The sequence below is a fragment of the Anopheles gambiae genome, chromosome 2, assembly GCF_943734735.2.
Source record: "Anopheles gambiae chromosome 2, idAnoGambNW_F1_1, whole genome shotgun sequence".
NCBI classification, from domain to species: domain Eukaryota; kingdom Metazoa; phylum Arthropoda; class Insecta; order Diptera; family Culicidae; genus Anopheles; species Anopheles gambiae.
This window is the reverse complement of record NC_064601.1, coordinates 109700454-109718865: the sequence shown is the minus strand read 5'-3', so window position 1 is coordinate 109718865 and position 18412 is coordinate 109700454. Positions and strand designations below refer to the sequence as shown.

Genomic DNA, 18412 nt, shown 5'->3' with positions numbered 1-18412 from the left:
AAGTGCTTCGGGGGGAGAGAGAGGCAAACACCGAAAAACCTAATCGGCACCTGTTTAGCCGATCGATAAAAAATAATAGATAGCTTCAAGCCTATCGCGCGAGCGTGTGTGTGTGTGTGGAAATTGTATGATTAATTTGTATGTTAGCTACGATAAAGGATTGGGGTTGCCTGTCGTCGTCCTCCCTCTGGCTTTCTGTGCATCGTTCCCCTTCGGCAGCTTTTCTGGGTTTTATCCAGCGGAATGTGTATCAGCCCCCACAAGGGTAACATAAATTTTCCACGATGAATTATAGCAACTCAACGGCCCTTTCTGATAGGGCTGTCTCCCTCCCTCTCTAGTCGATTTGTGAGCTGATGATGAGTTCGGTTTCAGTGCTTTTTCACGGGGGAAAACGTCCCGCGCGATTGCATCCATCGCCGCTGCTGCGGGAGGACGTAATTTGGTTACTTGTGAAGGCACGACCACGACGACGACCCCCCTGCGTAATGGAGGGAATTCCGGGTGTGGGATATTTTGCTTCCCATCGTAAACCATTCCAAAGGTGATTGTGTGTTGCAAGGGTCGTAAAGAAAGCAAGGAGAGGGGGAGAATGCCTGTCACAGTGAAGCACAGCAGAACCTGTAATCCGCGGCATCGGTTACGGTACGCTGCACCCGCTTCTTAACCTTTTGCAGACGAGTTTAGCATTCTTAACCCTTTTGGAAGTAGAATCGGGGGAAGGTGGGGCGATTTCTTGGGAGAATTTTGACAAACAAAGAAGAAATTCTTAATAGTAAAAGAAAATATATTGAAAATATTAAAATTAAAAATAAAGTTGAAACAAATAAATGCTTCCTAATTTTTAAATTTTCTCCCAAACAATAAATCCACTCTGCAGGGTTAAACTCATTACGAGCAACGAGGGGTTTTTTGTTGCTCAAGTTTTTCTCAAATTTCCCGCTGCTTGTTGTAAGCCTTGTTCCTGTAAGAACAAAGAACGAAGAAAAGGGGAGGAAACACACTTGGTACTAATGACGACACGGCAATGACCGCAACGATACTACCCCTTCGAGCATGACAGAGTCAGCTGCCGGCTTCAGTCTTGTCGAAAAACCCCTTTTCTCCCCTGTTTCCGTCACCGTGCGCCGCTCGCCCGCAGACACCGGAACCGATGAAAAGCACGTGAAAATGTGTCACCAGTGTGGCTTTTGGCGTCGGCTTGTGGGATTAAATTTTCCTCACTCAAACCCCGCTGTGTCCCCCGTCCCATAAACGGAACGCGCGTGACACACAATGCTCTCCGAACACAAGCACTTAATAGCTCCATGACAACGGCGACGACAGCCCGGACGCGGCCGGCTGACGAAGATGTACCCCGTTGACAATGGGATGGCGTTACTTTCTTTAGTTTGGAGGTGTTTTTTTTGTGTATTGTTTGCTTTGGTTCATCTCGTTGACTTTTTGACACTGCGAACCACTTTAATGGCTGTATCAAATGTCGTAAAATGAGGGTTTTTTAGTTCAATGATCGGTTGGTTCGTACGGTTGGGAATTAATGTTATGTGCGTGAGGTGTAAATGACGCTTTTAAAATAGTTTACAAGGATTTTTTGTTAAACATGTTTACTATTTTTGTTTCTCTTTTCAGTATACCGTGTGGAGTTTGCTGTGGTTAGGATGGAACATCTTCCTAATATGCTTTTATCTAAATATAGGAATTTTAGATAGGGTAAGTGTTGTGAATATGTTTATCAGTAAAACTATTCGTTAGTCATTAAGCGTAGTAACTAGAAATACTACCTTATCTGTCTACTATGTTAAGTTACTAGTATTCTTCGTTACTTTAAATCTAAAATCTATAAAAAAATCCATCTGAATTATCTATCGCTCTTACATAGAGCTTAATAATGGCTCTCTGGGTTAGTCACTTCCAAGAACAAGATTGTTGGACCTTCCAATTGTGTTATAACTTATAATGTTTAACTTTTGTTTTGCTTCTAATACTACTTAGACGCTAATGAAGCATTCATTTGCTTATGGAACAGTTCGTAAAAAAAAGGAAAAGGGTTATGAAACGAATGACATGTGCTGTGACCTAAATAGATAGAACTATTTCAGTTTCCATCCCTATACACTTGGAGCCGAAAGTAATCAAAGTTTCACCATAGACTGTGACTCCGCTGTGCGGTAATTAGAACTCTTCATTAACAGAGCGAGCGGCAGAGCAAAATGGTGTCGCAAACAAAACTTAACCATTCGGTCCAAAGTTTGTCTCCCGGTTGTTAGGCGCCCCCCGGAGGATCGATCGGTGTTGATCGGAAATGAGGGAAAAGCAACAAAGAGAAGAAAAACGAAGGCATCAAGTGCTGGACTTTTCCAATAAGTAAACTTTTTGCCCACACAGCCGGGTGTGCCTGTGTGTTTTTCTCTTTGTCGGCGTTGTAGTTGAACTTACACGAGTCGCTTTCGAACGAGCGAACGATTCAGTTTTTGCTTGCCTTTGCCTGGTCGTTGTCAACCACCTCTCCGGATAATTATTTGGCATCGATTGGATCGGGGATGCTCTAATGGTTATGCAGTAATCTCATTAGCCGATAAACGTTATCATCACGCTCTGTGCAGTAGTTGGTGGAAATCGGGCGCTTAAAATCTTGTCTAGACGGTCAACATTTTTATGCTGCCTGAGATGTACACTTTCGCGGCACTGTCTGTTGTTGTTGCCTGGGTGCATTGTTATACTATTTGCGGACAAACATCGTGTACTTCTATCTCGACGAACACCACAGCCACTCCATGTGTGGCACAACGGCAAACAACTGGATTTGCATTGTGTTGAGATATACCAAGGGAGTCCTTTTTGTATACGGTTCGGTTCGTTGTTTATTTGGAACCGTGCCAAGATGCGGAAATCTTCGAACGCCGGAATACACATGAGAGCACAGACCAGTGTGGCCGATGTGAACCGTCAACGGATTAAGCTAAAGGCCGTAGGTCTCGAGGCTTTCACCATAATACTGTCCATTAGAGGCTTCATTATAATGGCTCAAGATGTGTATGCAAGGTACTTTCGTATCGCTTACCTGCAATCGTGTATATATCGACCGCTGTTTCGGGACGCACTCAGCGGAGAATCGATCGAGCGAAATGTGATGGCTTTAGCCGGCTTGCATGACCAGGTTCAATTTCCAGTGCTTCTTCAACGGGCTCTGCAAACACGCCGGGCCGGGACGTCCAAACCCAAGCAAGGTCCATCCATTGATGCAACTTTCCATAATTGGAATTCATCGCTCTTTGTGTGTATGTGTGTGATTGTTGTGTGTTTGCAGCGAAAGCTTGTAAACAGCAGAACCTTAAAACCACCGAAACCTAACCATTTCGGGACAGAATGTATCCCATTAGCGCAGTAAAGCAACCAACCACCCTGTGGGTTCGGAGTAGTTGCTGCATATCGCCATGACGTCAGAAGCTCGAAGCGCGCACACCCGCTGGGTGTGCTTGAGTGAGAGGCGATGGCAATCATTGGCAAACGGCGAAAGAGAGAAAGTGATGGCCAGTGAAGCACGGTGGCATTGCGGAATTCCGATGACCTTGACCCGGACACTGTAGTTAGTTTCAGGTCCTTCACGTGCCAACCAGTTAACCCAGACGGTGCTTTTTTGGGGGAGTTGAAGTAAGTGAGAGAGAGAGAGAGAGAGAGAGAGAGAGAGAGAGAGAGAGAGAGCGAGACAGTGCAAAGCACTGTAAAAGGCATGGAATGCGGAGAAATAACCGGCAAACTCAGACACACACACACAGTCCCAAGGGACAACTGAGACGGGCTGGTACGAATCCGTGCTTAGACCGAGCCAGTCAGTTGGTGTCCTTCACGTTGGGTGTCCTTTTTTTTCACCGCCAGTCGGGCATTGATAGCATGGTGTAGCACTCAGATGGTCGTAAAATACGTTACGTCACCGATCCTTCGCTCATGTCTTCAACGCTCTCCGTCCCGAATGAGAGGTGTCCATTCCTTTCGAGTCCTTTTTTCTTGCTTGAAAAATTCCTTCATTCTCCACATTGGGAGCTGTGAAAACTTTACTGCAGACGCCGCTCTGTCTGAGGTGTGTTGTCGACCCGCCGCAAAACATGCTGTAATAGTTAGAGATGAATGATAAACGGGGTGAGAGCAAGGGCGCGCGCGCGCGCTTGGAGGACCCTTTTGTGCAGTAGATTTGTTGCCCTGTTGTTGTGTAGCTCCTGGAATGGGGTTTTCACCGTAATAGTTCCCTTCATTTCGGTTCGGTTGCATGTTGTGGCAGGCCATTCGAATCGAAATTGAATTTTTGGAAAATAAAAAAGCATTAGTTTGTGTGTTGGTGTGTTTGTGGACCATGGGAGGGTAGGGCTTTCGTGGGGAGGAGCGCTTTGGAGCTGATCTAATTTGACGATTGCCTTTGACGATTGGCATTGAATGTTTTGGAAATAGGTTACACGCAACGGTTCGCTTTCGAACTGGGGTTTTGGACGGAAATGTTTCTGGTCCTACTGTGTGGCTAGCTCCATTTAGTGGTTTGATGATGTTCTGCATTTAACAATACGCACTGTTAGATGGACTGTTTCGTCGGATTAAGGAACTGTTGTAAGTGTTTTATATACTATTTATTTATTTATTTGATTCAAATCAACATTTCTCAGATACTTCCTTAAGAACTTCAGAGAACTGCTCTTTCAAAGTCAAGTGTACTAAAGCGAATTAACTAAGCTCATTAACTCGCTAATCGTTTAAGCTTAAATCAAACCTTAATAGCCTCCTCTAACGATAACACTCCTGTGAACGACATTTTGCTTTATTTTTAGCCGCGTAAATCGACCAAAGTTATTTCAACAAAACTTTTTCAGTGCTTTCAGTGCTCTACCCCGTCGGTCCCTGTGGTGGTCCCAAGCAGCAGCGTTAGTGTCTGCCGTTGTTTGATTGCCATACCTCTACTCAGTTTTATGTACGCCGAGCAGTTCGGAAATCTTTACGACACCCACTGCCATCGTCAATCAAAAGCTGTTGCACGTCGAAGAAGTTTGCTTTCGCTGGAAGATGGTTGAGATGGAATTATTTGTGGGATCAAAGCCCATCAGCGGGAAGATGGGAATGAACGTTGACCTTGGAACTTGGTGTACACTAAGGGTCACAAAGAAGAAGGATGCGCTTGGTTGCTTGGGCTGTTTACGGTCAGAGAGTTGGAGCGCTTCCTAGCAGATATTCGGAAGAAAGGATACTTTGTTAGCTCTATAAGCTCTACATGTTGCAACAGAAGCTTTCTTGGGCGTTGCAATAAATTCTCACATTAGGAAGGAAGGCATTGATTAGGTTTATTGGCGTGTTCTTTATGTACCTAATCTGGTACTCTGAAGTGTAGCCTTGGACCATAATGTTCTTTACCGGAAGAGGCGTTTACTACAGAGCAACGAAAAGTAATCGGGACAATATTTCAAAGAATAATCTCTTCAATCTAGACATCTCTTTGTGAACTCCTTATAATGTATTCTGAACCTGATTCTGAATGTATTCTGCAAAAAAGGATTTTTATTCCTTCCAATATGCCTATGCCTAACGAATTAACCGAAATTTTTGCATTTTTGTTGTTCATTATTTTGAAACCAACAGGATAGTGATTTATTGAATTTGGGAACGGGCAGCGTGTCCTGGTTCGAGGAGAATGGCTACGGTTGCCGACCCACCTACCCCACCAATATCACATCGGAGGATCCTTACCGGCCGGTGCGACCGGAACGGGTCGACGGTTGCCTGCTGGAGTATCACATCGTGGAAGTGGTACAATCGGGCATCCACTGCGCACTAGCAGTAAGTAATCGAAAGTCCTTCCTGTAGTTATCTTTGCTCTTAGGCTACTCACATTAACGTGCGTCTTTCTGTCTGTCTGTTTGTTTTAGGTTTTTGGAATCTTTGGAGCAATCTGCCTTGGACAGACGTTTCTAGACGAGGATGACAGCTGTAAGTACGGGCCCCCGGGTTAGGTGCTTTCAATCCATCTGTCCATTGTATCCCCCGTTTCCTTACCTCTCCTCCCCCCTCATGTTGATCCTTTGCCGTGTTGCGTCGTCCTTGTTGCGTTTAATGTAATGATTTTGTGGGCATCGAATCGATTGCCTAGTTTGCCCAATTTTCTCCAAAATTAGCTGTACTTTAACCCAAAATGTCTCCCTCAACACCATGGAAGCAGTTAGCTAAAGCAGTGAAGTACTTATATACCGCCTGCTTTTCTCCCTCTTACTAACTCGACACTTGTGTTAGGCTCACTCATCACTCATATATCACTAACATTCTATCATCTGTTCTTACTTCCTATCGTACCAATCCCACCTTAACTTGATCATTCGCTTGTGCGAGCAACAGCAACAGCAGCAACAGCGGCATGTAACTTGACGCGTTGTTGTGCGTTCCCTAATTCGTATCTAATCCGTTCGGGAAAGTAATTACTCACCAAGGGAAAGCATTCTGAGCAGCTATCGGTAGAAATTATTGGGTCGGACGCCGTAGGAGTGGGTTATTTCTGTTGGGCGGGCAGAGCAGGGGGTTTCTGGTTCTTATTTGCAGCCGTAACTAGTAAATGTGTCGCGCGCGCCCTACGCTTTGCCTGTGTCCTTGTGAGCTTAATGAAATAATCTAAATCTAAGCCTCCAAGTAGCTTGTGAGTAGAAGATGTATTTGATCGTAGAATAGAGGGATAGTGTCGCGCAGAAATGTTCTGCAGAGGCTGAGAACGGAATTGGGTCAGTAGATTGTAATTAGACTTGGTATTTTGAGCAGCATTTGTTGGAGCTCGTAGCGATGTGTCATTTTTAAATTGGAACTTTCATTAGCCGCGTGCAACGTGTTATCTGCCTTGGTGCAGTAAAGCGTGCTACGTCTTCCTACACACGGTTCAAGGTACGAATGTTTCAGGTTAACGTAATGATGTGTGATGTCAGCCGGACAGCTTTACGAGGCGGAAAGTGTAAGTGGGTGGTTGTGTACATCACCTTCAATCTTCTGCGCTGTGTGTCGTATCATATCTCAAGTGGATCATTTGGTTGGTTGGCAGGCCGTGATAATAGTGTGTGATCGTTAAAACACACCATCTCTTCCTCCGTGGACGTCACGGCGACCGCGTGGAGGAGTTGATTGGTGCACTGGTCTTTGTTCGCATGGTAGCGCTGCCGCCGCCACCCTTTTGTTGCGACTGCGAGAACAATGCTGTTGTGCTGCATGCTCCGTTACAACGGGAAGTGAGAAACAAATTACTATTACCGGGCCTCTATCTTACTGGTAGACGGGAGTGTACATGCATTCGCAAACGGCTAGCTGGGAAGTTCGTCGCGGAAGTGGACGAAAATTATTCTAGTTACTACGCGCACGTTAGCCTCGTAACGTCCGGGGTGCGCAACGAGCGCCATTGTTTTGTAGAGACGCTGCAGAAAAGATGCATCTTGGCCCAGCCTAGCCTGATCATGAGGTCAGGGAGAGGGCGCGTGCATATCGTGAAGCGTGTGCTGGTGATTGGAATAACGCGTTTTTGTTGGGAGCAGCTTGAACGAGATATGGAACGAAATTGGCTCTGTAGTGTGTGTAACGTGTGAGCTATTTTTTCTGGGCCACTTTTTTGGAGGGGAACAAAACTTTATGCAATTTTGACGCTTTGGTGTGTAGGTCAAGATGTATGGTTGATAAGTGTCTGTAGTGGATAGTGATGGGAATATTCTTACATTTATTATTTATTCAAAAAATATATTCAAATTTATTAGACCCATTTAGAGGGTATGCAGGGATCCAAAAACAAACATATTTTTTTGAAGTTCTTGTACCGTTTTGCTTCATAGAAACTCTACTTAAGACACTTTTCAAGAACAAGCGGCTGTCCATAAGGGTCAACATCGCAGCTGACGACAAGAGTGATCACTTTGACTTGTTTGCATCCTCTTCTACATTCTCTGCTCAAGCGATTGCCTTCATTTCCCTTGAAGTATGAAGGTTGAAGTGTGCAGATGATAACAAAAAAACGCTTTTCGTTGCATCTCCTCGTTGACACACACACCCTGGCAAACAACCATTCATGAAGGTACGCACAGCAAGCAGTACGGTACGCAACGATGCGACATCATAAATGTAGATTAAATTTTCCGATATTGCACTTTCCGCCCGTTTCGCAATAGGCGAGCCGGTAGAAAATAGTTTGGATTCTGGACCCATTCATGAGTCGTCCAAGTGCATGCCGGTGAGGTCAGCGATCGTATTGCAATGTGTGTCTGTGTATCCACTGATGGGAAGGAAACGGAGCAGCAAATGTCTTGGCAGCGGCCTTCTTTGTAGTGGGAAAGGCTTGCCAATGGACGGTGCCTGTATAGTGTTTGTAAGATACCCTGGGATGGGAATTCACACTCCGGTAAAAGAAGAAACCACCGAGGTTGGTGCTATTTTTATATTTTCTGCGTCATCGTCGTTCTTCGTCCTCTTGCATGGTTAAGGAGGCTTTGTTTGCTGTGCGTGTACTTATTTCTGGTTGGAATTTTAGATGAAACGCCGTTTGGTAAAGAGGTAATTGCATTTTTATTGATTTTTTACGCGCAGTATACGTAGTAATAGTACTGTTTAACGTGTTTACCTTTGAGCGTGTGAAATGGATAAGAAATAAACGTCAAATTTGGAAGTCACCTGCAATTATCTGTTTTATATCTTAATGCCTTACACTTCTCGTATAATCTGGAAAATTCTTATGCCCCACAGCAATTTCGGCTCAACAATAACGCAAACCCTACTTTCACACGACTCTGCGATAAAGTTAGTCCGGGTGTTTTAATTTCCATCCGACGACCCAACGCCGGTGCTGGTGCGGGTCAAAGGACGCACCAAGTGTGACACTACTCTAGGTAGCACTTGCAGTTTTTGCACACCGTGACCCCAAAACGTGACATTCTGCCGGCGTAAAAATGTGCACGTAATCCTGCGAAAAGTTGTCCCACAGTCCCCAGCCACACACTATCTGCGTTCTAGTTTTGTTTCGAGTGATGACGGAAGTGGCTGGCAGTGTCCGTCGAGCCCTGCTGGAAATGTGCCAGTTGGGTTTGTATGATTGACTTTCGCACCCAGCGCCCCCCGGAGGGGACTGGAGTTGATGTCGGGGATGACGGCAACAAAAGGTTCTACTTTGGTTTGGAGCTTTTCTTTTATTGCTGTAGGCTTTCGGGATGACTTTTAGTTTGGTTGTTTGGGTGTTTGTTTTCTTGTTCTAGTTGCAAAACGGGACGTGTGAGAGGACACATGATGTTGGCTTTATTTAAAACGCGGTTAGTTTTATGCTTCAGGCTATATTTTTTTCTTATTTTCAGTATTTGTTTTTCGATTTTATGTTCTTTGTACTCACTTAAGAGAACTCCTCTTCAGGGTTATCTTCTCTTGCGTGCGTAAACCCAAAAAGTAAAATATTTATTCAGGAATCTATTTAGATCGATTGAATGTTCCGAAACGATTAACAAACACAGACACACACACACAGTGTTTGTACTGTTATTGTTGGGTGAATCCATTCAAATCCACTTCCTGCTCCTGGTGGAACGCATCAAAATCCTCTTTTGTGTGTGTGTTAACCTTTAGCTGATCTATGCGTTTCGAGATTGAAATTATCACATTCTATGGAGCGTTCCTCACGTTTTATTGGCCTTAGCCCACTCACCAGAAGGCAGGATGGTAATCTCGTAACCAAAATCGTTCGGGAGCGCCGCCTCGCACCGCGACTACCCACTTAGGGCAACCGGAAAAGGCAATCGGCTGTGGCTTTTCTTGCTCATCCTACCAAATCCTCCCGCCTTTGGGAGAGTGGTTCCTTCCCGGAAGACGACCCCCGGGAGCCTGGCTGGAGGATTAAAGTGAATGATTTGCATTCTTCGCTGCTCACTACAGCCACACAGCAGCAGTTCCTTTGCTTCAGATGTGGGCTGTGTATTGCCACAATCACCGCATTTCCGCGTTCGCTGGTTGTCTAACTCCTTTTTTATTTGGGCCGGCCTTGGACCGGCTTTTACACCATCCAGGAGAACCTTGTTCTCGCGCGTTTTATTCTTCCCTGGCATCTTATCTCTCTTTCTGTGTGTGTGTGTAGCCTTATTTTTATAACCTACTCTTCGCCGGTGGATACGATTATTGAAGGTGGATGGTTTTCGTGTTGAAAATCAATTTCGAGCCAAAAATTGATCAAATCCGTTCATCCGTTGTACCGTAAAAAGAAGGCTCGTCGGGCGCACACGGGAGTCCTGTGCCGTGGGCATGTTCCGTGTTGTGCCCGGCACGATACAAAGGCGAGCAAGCAAGCGAGCAGCAGCATGATCCTAGCGCGCGGAAGTCGACGCCAATAACGATTAATAATTGAAGGCCGCATCATACAACCCGTTCCCCGGGTGGTGTGCCGCACGTGCTGCAAAGCTAGCATAATGCAGCAAGGTAGGAAAAAGCATTCACAAAATCGAACCGATGATGATGCATACGGCGAAGAGAGAGAGAGAGAGGAGCAACGTGTTTGCAAGATATTTAAATTTTCATGCGCACGAGACGGAACAATTTATAATCGTTCTATTGGTGCAACTAAAGCACCACGTGGTAAAGGGGAAGAGGATCATTGTTGCAACAATGTCGTACTTCACCCGTAGGGCAAAGTGTTTGAATCCTGTTAGGCTGTCGCGGTCACATTCCTCTGGTTGATGATAAAAAATCTGCTAAAATCATTATTAAAAGCATATTGCTATGCGTGCGTTAATGCAGATCCCTACATAAACGGTGTTAATGCTTCTTTCTATCTCGCTCTCTATCTCTCTCTCTTGTATCATTTCATGAAGGTTCTTTGAGAAACATAGCTCTCTCGTCTACTTATAGCGCGGTCGTTGAAAACGGTGGGCGTCAGAGGAGAACCCGTCAAATACAATATTCATCAAGAATGTGGCATTGATATCATCGATAAGCATCATACATTATTGATGATAATTATTAAGGCTGGTTGGGTTGGGTTCAGGTGAAATCGGTACGTGTTTGAACGGTACTGATTGCCGCTACTGCATGGGAGCCATAAAGTAAATCTTGGGATGTGGAATTTCTGTGGAAATGTTAACTATTCCATAACGCTTAACAGCGTTGTTTAATAGATTTTAGTGACAAGACAGTAAAAATAATGTTGGAAATATGAAAAATGTTGTTTGTTATGGATTGACGTTAAAAATATATGGAGGGTGATATTATTATTTTTGATATATTTGAGTATCAGAAGGTTACTTATTCTGGGGTTAACGACATATCGTAACGTAAAGTAACTAGAAATGGGTATCTCATATTCATGAATCAGATTGAATCTTTGAATTGAATGAATGAATATGATGCTCATACTTTGAAATTCATCGATCTCCAAAGATTCATTGATGATTTCTTAGGATCCATAAATTTCTGAAGATCTTCATGAAATTCAAGAATCTTTGGATCTTATGTATGATTCATAAAAACTATAGATTCATGATACAGGGTTTCCCAGGATTTATTGGTTGGTTCCTGTAATTTTTATTCATCGTTTCCCATAGATTTTAACATAGGTAACCATCATGGTAATTAATTCTATTCGCCGCGAATGTACAGCTAAACTAATTGGCCAATTTAACAAACCCCTGTAAATAATGTCAAATATTGTTTCCCCTTTGTTTGAGCACAATCGAAAGTGTGTACCAGAGTAACCCCATTTTGGTTGATGCGTTTTGTAAGCTTTGTTGCTCAACTCGTCGCGCGTTTGGTGTAAATTTTGTCATTTCGCCGTCCCTTTCCATATCCATATACGGAACACATATTTGCATCGTTTCCTTTCATTTGCACGTGCACGATTCATATGTCATCTATAGGTTCGTTGTTGTGAGGTTTAGATTGAACGCAATCTGCCGCATTTAAAATGCAAATTACGTGAATGAAAGGTCTAATTAAAGTTTTTACGATATTTTTATGTTTTTCGCCTTACTTGTGACCCATACTCATCAGTCTCTTCAGACACAGCTCAAACAGCTTGATCGAACTAAAGACGAAGCTCCTCTTCTTCCAACCGTTTTGTTTAAATCGTTTCGTTTTCTATGTGTGTCTGTCGGCAACCCTCTCTCATTTGTATCATCCATTGTTATTCGCCGGTCCCATTCGTTTGTTTCCACAATGTCACTCCAAAAACCTCTCTAATTGCATCTTGCTCTGCCATTTCTTAATTTGTAATTTCTTTTCTCTTTCGTTTTCTCCTTCAATCGGGTACCGAATTCGAACAATTCTCGTACTGGATCTGTCTACTGCCTAAAACACTCTCACTACACTACTCTACTACCACTTCTACTTCTTCAAACAACAACTACTACCAATACTACTACTACTTCTACTACTTCAATCCGCCACCTTGCCGACTGTGTTCGACCGGTCCACTGTGACCGCTACTGTGTTACGACTTCTGCCACGGTCCCGGCCCGGGTGCGCGTCATCTCCCTTACTTCCTTGCAGTCGATTTTATGGGCGGAGACGCGAAGAGCCCGCAGCACACGGCGGTGCATCCCATGTACGTGAGCTATAGTAGTTTACCGACCACCAACAGTGCCAACTCGACCCAGCTAAAGCAGGCGGCCAGCAGCGCGAAGCTGCTGCTGCTAGCCACAAGCAATGGCGGTATCGAGGGAGGCAAGGAGGACGGTGGCGACGGCAACAACACCACCACTACCGGCGGTGTGGTTGTTGCGTTCGGCCGTCCACCAAATCACACCAATGGACAGTGCAAACACCACCCATCCGTATCATCCTCATCATCACTGCCCGCGCACCATCATCACCCGGTGCCACAGCCGCCGCCCACCGCCGGGTCGGCACTAACGCGCAATAACACGGTCGGCGGCAGTAGCGGTGGTGCGGGTGGCGGCAGCTTCGGTGACATGCTGAAGGCGAAGCTTAGCGGGCAGCACGGTCCGGCGACCGGCAGCAGTAACGGCCATCACTCACCCTCGAATACTAACACACTACTGTCATCCTCATCCTCACCGTCATCCACGTTCACGAACCTTCACAGCAGCCCGCAGAGTCTGCACAACGGTAGCCATGGCAGCGGGTACCATCACAACAACAACCACCAACAACAACACCACCACCACCTACACCATCAGAACAGTACGGGAAGCCAGCCTGCGGGCGGCAACCTGCTGACGAAGCTGAGCAGCAGCAACAGCATCAACAGTGGCGGATCGCGCGTGATTCTGTTGCAGCATCAGGACAGCTCGGAGTCTTCGCCACCGCCCACCGTGCCGGCACGCGGACTGAGCCGGAATGCTAGCTTCAGCAAGGCTACGACTGCCGGGGCAGGACGAGATCATCATCATGCTGCGGCGCTGCTGAACAATAATCCGCTGCGCAAGAACAACAGCGGGAGTGTGAGCATCCTAAGGTACGGGGAGGGCGGCGGTGTGCAAGGTCGTCGGACGCCCGATCCGGAGGACGATACGTTCTTCATACCGCGCAGTGCCTCGTCGTATCAGGCGCGGGCCGCCAACTTCGGCATCAGCAATCCGTTCAACAACGTGGTGCTGGGCCGGCCCGCGGGAGCTTACCGGGGAGCAGTACCTGGAGCGGATGGCGCGATGGTGGCCGCTGATGACGACGGTCGGCGTTTGCTGCTGTTGAGCGGGTCGGCCCAGCAGCTCGGCAGTTCCACGCCGCAAAAGCGCAACTCGCTGGTCGGTAGTGGTGTGGTCGTCGGATCGAACGGTGGTGGAACGGGATCGGCCGGTCCCACCACACCCGGCTCGTGGAATGGCCGTGGATCGCCCATACCGCAGGAACCGCCCCTACCCCAGCACTACCAGCGCAAGGGTTCGGATGCGGGATCGAGCGCGAGCTGCAACAGCAACGCTTACCTCACACGATCGCCCAACCTGAACCGGATCGCTCGCCGGCACAATGGAAACGGGGGCAATGCCGGTGGCACCAACGGCTTGAACAATAACTGCCACGCAGGAGGCGGGCTGCTGGAACGGGGCGGTCGTAGTGGCAGCAGCGGAAGACTTCCCAGCACGGCCACGCAGTGCGATCAGATTCGCGAGTACGGTGCAGCAGTGGCGACGGGAGCAAAACCGCTCGGATACTGTGCGGCGGCGGTCCCATCGTCGCCACCGGAAAACAACAACGCATTCCCGCCCCTGCCGATATTCCAGCGCAACAATAATGGCGGCAGCAGCGGCAACGGATCGCCGTCGGGCATTCCGGTGATGGTGATGCATCGGGCCAAGTCGCAGGATCGGCTAGCGTACCGGGCCCGCCGTCCGGGGCGTACGTTCGGAGCGAATGGGGCCGGCCATCACCATCATCACCATCAGCAGCAACAGCGGCCACGATCGTTCTGCAGCAATAACGGTGCCTATCCGGATTACGTTATTCTGGAGCATCCAGGGAATTAGGCGTGTGCTGGTGGGTAGAAGGCGCTCAGCCGTCCTTGTCGCACCGATTGGCGATAATGGGAAGGCGCCAACGTGTCTTGTGTCGTAAGGATTCTTCCTGCCAGTGGCGACATCGGCGTCCCGTTGGAACGGGAAGGGAGGCAAACAATCGTCAAAGAGTCGTCCCCCTTTAGGAACAGTGAATTATTGATGGGGCTGGGGAAGCGTGCCGCCGTGCTGGCGTTGGGGAATTTATTCCGACTTCCGCCTTCACCATTTCAACGGCGGCAGCAGCGTGTCGCCTGAACAGTTGTTGACACGGAAGACGGGGTCGATACACAACACAACAACGCACGAGGCTGTAGATAGTTGTGTGGAATGTGTTGGGGTGAGAGCGGAGCGCGAGAAATGATTGTAACCCAGCGTTTAATGTCGCATTCAGCCTCAGCCTTTGCGATTGGTGTTTAGAACTGGTTGAAACCATTAAGCGATAGCGTTTCCTTTTTTTGTTGTTCCTTTCGTTCGGTCGGTTGTTGTTGTATTTCGTGAATTTTATCCATCTGTTACGACCCCTCCTCCCCGTGTGTGCCGTTGTGCCTCCACGTTTCACCGCCGCACCGAAGCCTGTTGGAGCTTTGCCTATTTCTTCCATGAAGAAGTGTTGGCGTGACGACGTCTCGCGGTCGCGGTCTGTGTCGCATCCCACGATTTATGGTATTAATTTCAATACCGAAGTGCGATTTGCGCAAACTTTCCAGGGGAAGGCGAAATTAATGATACAACGACAAACAACCACAGCCCGGAGGATTTGGAGTTACGTTTCCCTATATATTTTTGTTCGTTTCCATATAATTTACAACTCCCAGTACTTGTGGTTTTCTCTGCTTTTTCTCCGTACGCGTGGTGAGAAAAAGTTAATGAGATAGAAACGATTAAGCCAACCATCGAGTGAGAGTGATTTTATACTGCAGGAATCATTGGAAGTCCTCGATTACACTGTGCGAAGGGCGTCCTTCCTTGACTCATATTTGATAATGCTGCATTGAGCGTTCGAATCAATGACAAAGTTTGTATCAGAGACGGTTAGAACTATTGAACTCTTATCTTGACCTTATCATTTAAAGATATATTCCTTTTTTTTTGCTTATTAACTGTAGTTTCTTGCCCTCTACTGGTAGGCCCTATCTTGCCCTTGTTTGATGAACACAATGATCCAAATGATCCTCAGAATTAGACAATGTTCCTTAAAATGCTGTCTACAACATAGCGTTAAGCTAGTTCTTCTTGTTTTTGAAGGTTCGGATTTGTTTTCGTACTCTAGTAGACATTGCTCACCTTCCTTTAGTGGATGGTCATAGATATAGATATGTTGTAATAGCCGGAAGGTAGACACAGGGTCATAGTTTCCCGCTGTGAGAGAGAGAGTGAGCGAGTTAGTGTCCGTCGTGTGACTTTGTTGTGTGAACTAGTTAGTGTTATGATATGTATATCCCCCTTCCGGTTTGCAGAGTAGTGAATTAGCGATGATTATCGTAATAAACGACCGTTTCTTATCCAATCGATGGAAGGAAAGAGGCCTTCTGGCAGGGCGCTCGCTCTTTCCTTCCTCTCCTCCTATTCTATCGTTACATTTGACTGTGTTATAGAAGCGAATCCTTAAAGTAAGAAAGTCCCCCTTTGCGATAAGAGGAAAGAGTTCTGTTTTTTTACTGACTTTCCTCAATCCAACGAAAAGCAAACCCAGCACAGCCCCATTGGTCATTGGAATCAGTGATCAGTGCGTTTGTGCGTGTGTGTGTATCTCTATTCCTCGTAGCCAATACCGTATATCGTTTCGTTGTGTATCGTGATGTCTTCTGTAAAGAGAATGGGATGGGATTAGTGGAAAAAGCACGAGGGAAAAATGTAGACACGAAACCATGTTATCTCGGTAGAATGTAGCCAGTAGCCAAAAAACTGCAAAAAAAAAGGAACGCGCAACAGCAGACATCGTACTTTTTGCTAGCCAAAATTAAAGAAGCTCTGGACAACAGCCAGGGAGAAAACGAACACATTTCGGGAGGGAGAGTAACAACTTTGGAAATGTCGCGGCAAACCAAAGCTCCTCTCCTCGTGGAAGAAGCGGCTGTCTAGAGTGTCTAGCCAAGCATAGGATAGGATGTAATGTAAGACTAAAAAGCGCGCGTAGGCTTTAGGATTAGAGACATACACCAGGCCTCCGACGAAATGTTGTTTGTTTGTTTTTATACACACCAAGCGCATAGGTTATAGCAAGCACTACTTCTCTCTATGTTCATAGATGTTCGGTTCTAAATGCCACAACGACAAGCACAAGCACGCGCGTGTCTGTGCTTCATTAGATAACGCCGTTAGCGGACGGCAAGTTTGCGAATTGCGTCGCGATGATGGTACAAAAAGAGCAAAACAATGAAAATAGCAAAAGAAATCAAACGAAATAGCTGACTGTGTGACTTAAACTTTGCGCGAATTTATTCCTATATTACACTATTCTACTCAACCTATGCGGAGGGGGGGCTAATAAGTTTAGCTGAGCTAGCGAATCAAAACGTTTTGTCGTGTTATTGAGATTGAAACTCTCTTCATTTTCTTTTGTTTCTTCGTGGCTTAGAGCCGTGTTTTTTTATTGTTTTTTTTTTTACCAGTAGTTATCAGTAAAGCTCAGCGAGGAGGAGAGCGCTCTGGAGAACGTGAAGAAAGCAATGAACATAATAAAAGAACGAAACATAACAGAAGAAAATGTAATGAAATTGTCACTACCGGAGTATTGTTCCCCTTTGCATTTTATGCGAAATGTGAACGTATTTGTTATGTTTTATTCCTTTAATTGAGCCTTTTGGCTGTACAGTTTTATGTATATTTTACAATTAATGTTTTAGCTAAATTACATGAGCAACTTAGCATCTCTTACCTTCTGTTATAAGTTGTTATACATTGTAAATAGATCTTCTTTTACTTTTAAATATGCTTTAAGTATTGTGAAAGGTGTAGAATTTTCAAATGTAGAGTTTTAGTTTGTTAGTAAATTATTATTTAATTAGACTTAGAAAAAAAAACACAATTCACAAACGACACCTTGGCATAATTTTGTCTATTTTTACACAGCAGATCATCCAATCATCGTTCTTCTGGCACACCTTAACACCACGTAACAAAAGCACAGAGTTGATGGTGAATGGCTTTTTTTTCTTACCTTAAAAACAGAAAACAACCCAACTATTTTGTACATATTGTTTTCTGCCTCTCTAAAGTTCTTTCTCTCTCTCTTCTTCCCTTTTCCTTTAGTAAAATTTCCTAAAACACAACCCCTCTTCCTTCCCCATATATCTCCACTCCACGTAGTAGAATAGAGTGCGCTTACCAGTGTAGTAGGCTGGTTCTAACTTCAGCTAAGCTTGGGAACTCTCTGCACACAGTCAACTGGCTCTGCTGTGTGTGTGTCCAAAAACTCCCATAATGATCTCCTAACATAGTAGTGGTACTCTAAGGTAAGTGCTAGTCTTGCTCTAGTGGTGGCAATAGCAGATCAGTCATCAACATCAGTTCAGTTCCACTATGAATTGCCAGTTTACATTTAAATCATGTCTAATCTGTTACATTTTGGCCACACACACGCACGCACATTCATTGTCACTACGACGAGAAGAACATTTATACACTTTTGCTCTCTCTCACACACATTCTCTCCGTCTACGATCAATCTACGTGACGTGTTTTCACCCCGAAGCTGAGACTAGCACCATGGCCTTCTTCGATCACTGTTCACAGGATCGCTCGCACACACAGAAACACGTGTTACATCCCTTACGTCACAATCTGAAGCTTTCTCCCCCCCCCCCCCCCACTATTGCGTATCCTTATTGGGGTGTTTTCCATTCCTTTACAATACCTCCCGCCCTTTCCTTCGCCTTTGTTTTGCAAATATGTTTATGTTTTATCGACTAATTTTTTGTTAATTTTTTGTTTCCTAT

At 45.7% G+C, this 18412-nt stretch overlaps 1 protein-coding gene across 6 annotated transcripts in view; it reads left to right on the top strand.

Moving 5' to 3' along the window:
* LOC4576201 (sodium/potassium-transporting ATPase subunit beta-1-interacting protein) overlaps positions 1–18412 on the top strand; it is a 55643-nt gene that overhangs the window by 33786 nt on the left and 3445 nt on the right. Inside the window, exons 4-8 of one of the 6 annotated variants that reach the window (XM_061651703.1) lie at positions 1630–1710; positions 5617–5814; positions 5904–5964; positions 12508–12562; positions 17727–18256. In XM_061651703.1, the coding sequence (XP_061507687.1) occupies positions 1630–1710; positions 5617–5814; positions 5904–5964; positions 12508–12562; positions 17727–17739 (408 nt within the window). In that variant the 3' untranslated portion in view covers positions 17740–18256. Of the gene's footprint in view, positions 1–1629; positions 1711–5616; positions 5815–5903; positions 5965–9345; positions 11248–12507; positions 17514–17726; positions 18257–18412 lie in introns of those variants that run through there. The other 5 variants (XM_061651704.1, XM_061651705.1, XM_061651701.1 and 2 more) reach the window with 5 other exon arrangements.